The sequence below is a fragment of the Scomber japonicus genome, chromosome 23, assembly GCF_027409825.1.
Source record: "Scomber japonicus isolate fScoJap1 chromosome 23, fScoJap1.pri, whole genome shotgun sequence".
In the NCBI taxonomy this organism is placed as follows: domain Eukaryota; kingdom Metazoa; phylum Chordata; class Actinopteri; order Scombriformes; family Scombridae; genus Scomber; species Scomber japonicus.
Window position 1 is genome coordinate 22,184,568 of NC_070600.1, and position 7,713 is coordinate 22,192,280.

General features: G+C 43.1%; 1 protein-coding gene across 1 annotated transcript in view; it reads left to right on the forward strand.

Moving 5' to 3' along the window:
* LOC128353113 (plexin-B2-like) overlaps positions 1 to 7,082 on the forward strand; it is a 63,997-nt gene extending 56,915 nt beyond the window's left edge. The window contains exons 30-34 of the mRNA XM_053313800.1: positions 1,407 to 1,554; positions 2,560 to 2,624; positions 3,590 to 3,665; positions 5,654 to 5,728; positions 6,552 to 7,082. Of these exons, the coding sequence (XP_053169775.1) occupies positions 1,407 to 1,554; positions 2,560 to 2,624; positions 3,590 to 3,665; positions 5,654 to 5,728; positions 6,552 to 6,656 (469 nt within the window). The 3' untranslated portion in view covers positions 6,657 to 7,082. The remainder of the gene's footprint in view (positions 1 to 1,406; positions 1,555 to 2,559; positions 2,625 to 3,589; positions 3,666 to 5,653; positions 5,729 to 6,551) is intronic.
* The last annotated feature ends 631 nt before the right edge of the window (positions 7,083 to 7,713 follow it).

A 7,713-nucleotide genomic window follows, 5' to 3' on the forward strand; every position in this document is an offset into this window, starting at 1 on the left:
CCTCCCTCCTTTCCTTCCTTCCTTCCTTCCTCTTTTCCTCCAAACTCATCAATATTAAAATGTGGATGTGAATCTCAGCTGGAGACACAATCATTAAACTTGCTTCTGAAGCTGCGTGTGCACATCACACCTCATCAACCGGCCTGATATGTCCTCCTCACAGCTGAAAGAGTCGGACACATGAAAGCTCTCATTTAATTGCCTGCTATCAGAAACGAGTAAATGATGACAGAGCAGAAAAAACAAGGAGGAGAAGAAGAAGAAGAAGAAAAAGAAGAAGAAGAAGAAAAGAGAAAATGGAGACAGATGGGAGACACACACAGACACACTTCTTTTTCTTCTTCTTCTTCTTCCATCTTTCTAACTTTTATCAAACTGGCCTTGAGCTTGGACTGTCAATCACCATGACGACGCACACACACACACACACACACACACACACACACACACACACACAAACAAGCTGGACAATGAAATATTCATCAGTCGTAGTGAATTATTGACGAGGGTTATGGTCTGTGGGGTGGGGAGAGATGGAGAGAGGAGATGAAAGGATGGAGATGGAGGGAGGGAGGGAGGGAGGGAAGGAGGGAGGGGGAGGGAGGAGGGGAAAGTGAAGAGGAAACAAGAGTGTCAGCAGGTCTTTTTAAAAAAAAGTGAGCAGAAGTTTAGGATTTAGTCAAAAAAGCCTCGAAGAAATGTTTGAAATGTTTTATTAACCTTCCTGTCGTCCTCTGTTTTGACTGTTCCTTCTTTCCTCCGTCCCTTCCTTCTATCTGTCCTTCCTCCCTCCTTCCTTCCTTCCTCCCTCCTTCTGTCTTTCTTCCCTTTCTTCTTTCCTCTGTCCTTCTTTCCTTCCTTCCTTCCTCATTCCTTCCTTTCCTTCCTCCCTCCTTTCCTTCCTTCCCTCCTTCCTTCTTTCTTTTCCTCCTTCCTTCCACCCTCCTTTCCTGCTTCCTACCTTCCTCCTTTCCTTCCACCCTCCCTTCCTCCCTTCTTTTCCTCCTTCCTTCCACCCTCCTTTCCTGCTTCCTTCCTTCCACCCTCCCTTCCTTCTTTCTTTTCCTCCTTCCTTCCACCCTCCTTTCCTTCCTTCTTCCTCCCTTCCATCTTTCCTCTCTTCCTTCTTTCTTCCTCCCTTCCTTCCACCCTCCCTTCCTCCCTTCCTTCTTTCTTTTCCTCCTTCCTTCCACCCTCCTTTCCTGCTTCCTTCCTTCCTCCTTTCCTTCCTTCTTCCTCCCTTCCATCTTTCCTCTCTTCCTTCTTTCTTCCTCTCTTCCTTCCTCCCTTCCATCTTTCCTTCCTTCCTTGACTCGAGGACAACAGGAGGGTTAATTGATGTTAAATTCAGTTTCACAAGTCTCTCTTTCTTTCTCGCTCTCTCTTTTTCTTTTTTATCTTTCAAGTCTGCCTCTGCGGTACTGGGTGAACATCCTGAGGAACCCCCACTTCATCTTCGACGTCCACGTGACGGAGGTGGTGGACGCGTCGCTGCACGTCATCTCGCAGACTTTCATGGACGCCTGCACCAAGACGGAGCACAAACTCAGCAGGGTCAGTTCCCAAAAAAATAAAAAAAAATAAACATGCACACTAATATTTATCTTCTCAGTGTTTTAAATTTAAGGTGGTGAAAGGTCAGCCTTGTAAGTTCAATACATAATATTTATATTTAAGTTGAAATGTAGCACAAATTATAACTTTAATACCAGAAAACCTGCATAAGAAAAAGCAGTTTAACCGTCCTGTTGGAAGGAAGGAAAGGACAGAGGGAAGGAAGGAAGGAAAGGAGGGACAAAGGAAGGGAAGGGGGAGGAAGGAAGGAAGGTAGGAGAGAAGAAGGGAGGGAGGAAGAAGGCGGGAGGGAGGAAGGAAAGCAAAGAAGGAAGGAAAGGAGGGACAAAGGGAGGGAGGGAGGAAGGGAGGGAGGAGAAGAAAAGAAAGAAGGAAGGAAGGAAAGACAGAGGGAGAAAGGAAAAGAGGAAAGAAGGAAGGTAGGAGAGAAGGAGGGAGGGAGGGAAGGAAGGAAAGCAAAGAAAGCAAAGAAGGAAGGAAAGGAGGGACAAAGGAAGGAAGGAAGGAGAGAGGGAGGGAGGAAGGAAGAAAGCAGGGGGGAAGGGAGGAGAGGAAAGGAAGGAAGGAAGGAAGGATGGAGGAAGGAAGATAGGAGGGAAGGAAAGAAGGCGGGAGGGAGGAAGGAAAGAGAGAAGGAGGGAGGGAGGACAGACCGAAGGAAGGAAGGAAGGAAGGAAGGAAGCAAGCAAGCAAGCACATATAAAGGCTAACCTGAGTAAAGACAGGAAGGGCAGAAAGGTGCATATTGAGTTCCTTACTTCTTCTGTGGCTGTTGTCGTAGAAACGAGGAGTCCAGCTGATGGAGTTAGAGTTCATTACGGCTCTTAATCACTAAATAAACCCCTGGACTGTTTAAACATCGTTAACAGAGCGGAGAAAACATCCTGAGGTTGTGATGAAGATGATTTTAAGAAGAAAAATATTAATAAAAATCTGTTGTTGGTTTTTTTTTGTGTGTGTGTGTGTGTGTGTGTGTCGCTGTAGGAGTCGCCTAGCAACAAGCTGCTCTATGCAAAAGAGATTTCAACGTACAAGAAGATGGTGGACGAGTGAGTTTGTTTCATTATACACAATAAAAATTAACAGATGTGTTACAGATAAGTAAGACTATAAGTATTATTATTTACAAGTCTATGTCAAGTCAAGTATAATTTATAAGTCTAATCATAAGTCTATAATGTATGTCTATAATAAGTCTATAAGTATTATTTATAAGTCTATAATTATAATTCATAAGTCTAATTATAAGTCTGTAATTTATAAATCTATTTATAAGTCTATAATAAGTCTATAAGTATTATTTATAAGTCTATAATAAGTCTATAAGTATAATCTATAAGTCTTAATAAGTCTATAAGTACTATTAAGTCTATAATAAGTCTATAAGTATTATTTATAAGTCTATAATAAGTCTATAAGTACTATTAAGTCTATAATAAGTCTATAAGTATTATTTATAAATCTATAATAAGTCTATAAGTACTATTTATAAGTCTATAAGTATTATTTATAAGTCTATAATAAGTCTATAAGTATAATCTATAAGTCTTAATAAGTCTATAAGTATTATTTATAAGTCTATAAGTATTATTTATAAGTCTATAATAAGTATAATGTATAAGTCTATAATAAGTCTATAAGTACTATATATAAGTTTATAATAAGTATAATGTATAAGTCTATAATAAGTATTATTTATAAATCTATAATAAGTCTATAAGTATTATTTAGAAGTCTATAATAAGTCTACTCATGTCTGTACTTTATATATTTATAAGTTTAATTTATACATTTATGAGATACCAGCATGTTAATGATGATAAATTAGTTGCAAATGTTTTTATGAGTTGTTAAAAACAATAAATAAACATATTTAATAAGTTTGCATTAAAGAAAAGTTTAAATAATATCAGTCTATTGCAACATTTTAAAAGTTGGTCGTACATATGAAGATAAATTAAAGAATCATTTTGAGTTTTTACTGAATGTGAACTTTATGTTTTATTCTCTTCAGTTATTATAAAGGCATCAGACAGATGGTTCCAGTCAGCGACCAGGACATGAACACACACCTCGCTGAGGTCTCCAGGGTATGAACCACTCCGTGTGTGTGTGTGTGTGTGTGTGTGTGTGTGTGTGTGTGTGTGTGTGTGTGTGTGTGTGTGTGTGTTTAACCCTCCTGTTGTCCTCGAGTCAAGGAAGGAAGGGAGGGAGGAGGGAAGGAAGGAAGGAAAGCAAAGAAGGAAGGAAAGGAGGGACAACAGAAGGGAGGAGAGGGAAGGAAGGAAGGAAAGCAAAGAAGGAAGGAAAGGAGGGACAACAGAAGGGAGGAGAGGGAAGGAAGGAAGGAAAGCAAAGGAGGAAGGAAGGAAGGAAGGAAAGGAGGGACAACGGAAGGGAGGAGAGGGAAGGATGGAGGAAGGGAGGAGAGGAAAAGAAAGAAGGAATGAAGGACAGAGGGAGGGAGAAAGGAGGAGAGGGAAGGGAGTAAGGAAAGCAAAGAAGGAAGGAAGGAAAGGAGGGACAATGGAAGGGAGGAGAGGGAAGGAAGGAAGGAAAGCAAAGGAGGAAGGAAGGAAGGAAGGAAAGGAGGGACAACGGAAGGGAGGAGAGGGAAGGATGGAGGAAGGGAGGAGAGGAAAAGAAAGAAGGAATGAAGGACAGAGGGAGGGAGAAAGGAGGAGAGGGAAGGGAGTAAGGAAAGCAAAGAAGGAAGGAAGGAAAGGAGGGACAATGGAAGGGAGGAGAGGGAAGGAAGGAAGGAAAGCAAAGGAGGGACAATGGAAGTGAGGAGAGGGAAGGAAGGAAGGAAAGCAAAGAAGGAAGGAAGGAAGGAAGGAAAGGAGGGACAACGGAAGGGAGGAGAGGGAAGGAAGGAAGGAAAGCAAAGAAGGAAAGGAAAGGAGGGACAACGGAAGGGAGGAGAGGGAAGGAAGGAAAACAAAGAAGGAAGGAAGGAAGGAAGGAAGGAAGGAAGGAAAGGAGGGACAACGGAAGGGAGGAGAAGGAAGGAAAGCAAAGAAGGAAGGAAAGGAGGGACAACGGAAGGGAGGAGAGGGAAGGAAGGAAGGAAAGCAAAGAAGGAAGGAAGGAAGGAAATGAGGGACAACGGAAGGGAGGAGAGGGAAGGAAGGAAGGAAGGAAGGAAAGGAGGGACAACGGAAGGGATGAGAAGGAAGGAAAGGAGGGACAACGGAAGGGAGGAGAGGGAAGGAAGGAAGGAAAGCAAAGAAGGAAGGAAAGGAGGGACAACGGAAGGGAGGAGAGGGAGGGAAGGAAGGAAAGCAAAGAAGGAAGGAAGGAAGGAAAGGAGGGACAACGGAAGGGAGGAGAGGGAAGGAACGAAGGAAAGCAAAGAAGGAAGGAAGGAAGGAAATGAGGGACAACAGAAGGGAGGAGAGGGAAGGAAGGAAGGAAAGCAAAGAAGGAAGGAAGGAAGGAAGGAAGGAAAGGAGGGACAACGGAAGGGAGGAGAGGGAAGGAAGGAAGGACAGCAAAGAAGGAAGGAAGGAAGGAAAGGAGGGACAACGGAAAGGGAGGAGAGGGAAGGAAAGCAAAGAAGGAAGGAAAGGAGGGACAACGGAAGAGAGGAGAGGAGAGGAAAGGAGGGGAGGAAGGGAGGAGAGGAAAAGAAAGAAGGAATCAAGGACAGAGGGAGGGAGAAAGGGAAAGAGGAAGGAAGGAGGGAAGGAATGAAGGAGGGAGGGAGGAAGGAAAATAGGAAGGTAGCAGGGAAGGCAAGGAGGAGGGAGGGAGGAAGGAAAATAGGAAGGTAGCAGGGAAGGCAAGGAGGAGGAAGGACAGACCGAAGGAGGGAAGGAAGGAAGGAAGGAAGGAAGGAAGGAACAGTCAAGACAGACGGGGTCAATTTGACCCGGGAGGACGACAGGAAGTTAAATATGTGTAACTACGACCTGAAGTATTTAATTATGTGTGCAGATGAATTTCAACCTTGTAACATTTCAACTTGTTTCTATGACGACCTTTTTTTTTTCTTTTTTTTTTAAATTTGATTTTGATTTTCTGTCTGAGAGGATTTTGAATGGTGTGTTTTTTGTTTCTCTTCCCGTTCCCGCAGCAACACACAGACAAACTGAACACCCAGGTGGCCTTACATCAGCTCTACCAGTACGCCAGCAAGTACTACGACGTGGTGAGATATGCCTTTACACTTCCTAACCTTAAATGAAAGATAGAAGGAAGGAGGAAGGAAGGATGGAAGGGAGGGAGGAAGAAAGAAGGAAAGGAGGAAGGAAGGATGGAAGGGAGGAAGAAGGAAGGAAGGGAGGAGGAAGGAAGGAAGGGAGGATGGAAGGGAGGAAGGAGGCAGGGAGGAAGGAAGGGAGGAAGAGAGAAGGAAAGGAGGCAGGAAGGATGGAAGGGAGGAAGAAGGAAGAAAAGGAGGCAGGGAGGAAGGAAGGAAGGATGGAAGGGAGGAAGAAAGAAGGAAAGGAGGCAGGAAGGATGGAAGGGAGGAAGAAGGAAGAAAAGGAGGCAGGGAGGAAGGAAGGAAGGATGGAAGGGAGGAAGAAGGAAGAAAAGGAGGCAGGGAGGAAGGAAGGGAGGAAGAAAGAAGGAAAGGGGGGAGGTAGGAAGGAAAAAAGGTAGGAGTGAGGGAAGGAAGGAGAAAGAAAAAGAGGAAGAGAAGGAAGGGAGGAATGGAAAGAAGGAGGGAAGGAGAAAGGAAGGGAGGAAGGAAGGAAGGATGGAAGGGAGGAAGAAAGAAGGAAAGAAGGATGGATGGATGGAAGGAGGAAGAAGGAAGGAAGGGAGAAAGAAAGAAAGAAGGAAAGGAGGGAGGGAAGGAGAAAGGAAAAGAGGAAGGGAATGAAAGAAGGACAGAGGAAGAAAGGAATGAAGGAAGGAGGGAAGGAAGGAGGGAAGGAAGGAGAAAGGAAAAGAGGGAGGAAGAAGGATGGAAACAATTTAAATTTTTATTGTCTTTTTCTTTTTTGTTGTTTTTTTTTAAATTTCAGATTATCCAATCACTGGACGAGGATCCAGCAGCCCAGAATAAACAGCTCACCCTCCGCCTCCAACAGATCGCCGCCGCCCTGGAGAACAAAGTCACCGACCTCTGACCTTTAACCTCACGGAGGGGGTTCAAGGGGGGGAGGAGCTAACGGAGCTAACGGAGCTACTAAAACACACGATGACGTTTTCCCATTTTAAAAAAAGGACTTTTAAAAAAAAAAAGAAAAAAAAAAGAGGAGGACGAGCTTTACAAAGACTTTTCCGAAATGTTTTGACCCGCGTACGGACAAGGAAGTGAGAGGAGGAGGCTTAAGTGGAGACACACAGGAAGCTGTTGACCATATAAGGACTGACAAGGAAGGAAGGAAGGAAGGAAGGAAGGAAGGGGGAGGAGTTACGGGACTCCAAAGTAAAGGTGGTAAAACGAGTGGAGATTTTTTTTTTCTTTTTTTTTTTTTTTTTGGACAATTGAAGTGTTAAAAGTAAGAGTGTTTTTTTTTGGAAAGGCATACTTCCACTTGGCATCCCAAAGAAAACACCAAGGGAGGGAGGGAAGGGGTGAGGAAGGGGGGGAAGGGGATGCAAAATGGTGCGTAACAATGGGAGATATCACTCTGTAAAATCAAAGGGTTTATGTTTTCTTTTTTTTTTTTTTTTTTTTTTTTTATTATTAAAGTGGCTGTTCAGTTTTTATTGTGTACTCGGACCTAAAAAGAGCTGGACCACGTTTATCTGTGTTCGGCCTCCGCTTCAACCACAAAGTCTGATTTTAATCATGTAAGAACCGAAGGAAGGAAGGAAGGAAGGAAGGAAGTACCACGCAAGGAGGAATGGAGGAAGGGAGGATAATTGAAGTAGTAAGATCTTACCATTACCAAATATGTCCTTCCTTTTCCTTTTTTTTTTTTAATTTTTTGCCACTTGGATATGAAGAACAGCAGTTTCGGGACGCTTCGTGACCACTTTTTTTTTTTGCTTCTTGTATTAAAGCGAAGTCTATTAACTGTGAGGTGAATTCGGCTTTTTTTTTTTTTTTTTTTTCTGATCTGAGGTCAGTTTTTTTCCGTTTCCGAGCAGGAAATCTGATTTCAAGTCAACAGGTTCATTCATATTCCTAAAAGCTGCTTGTAAGAATTTTTTTTTTTAGTTTTTTTTTTTTTTAAA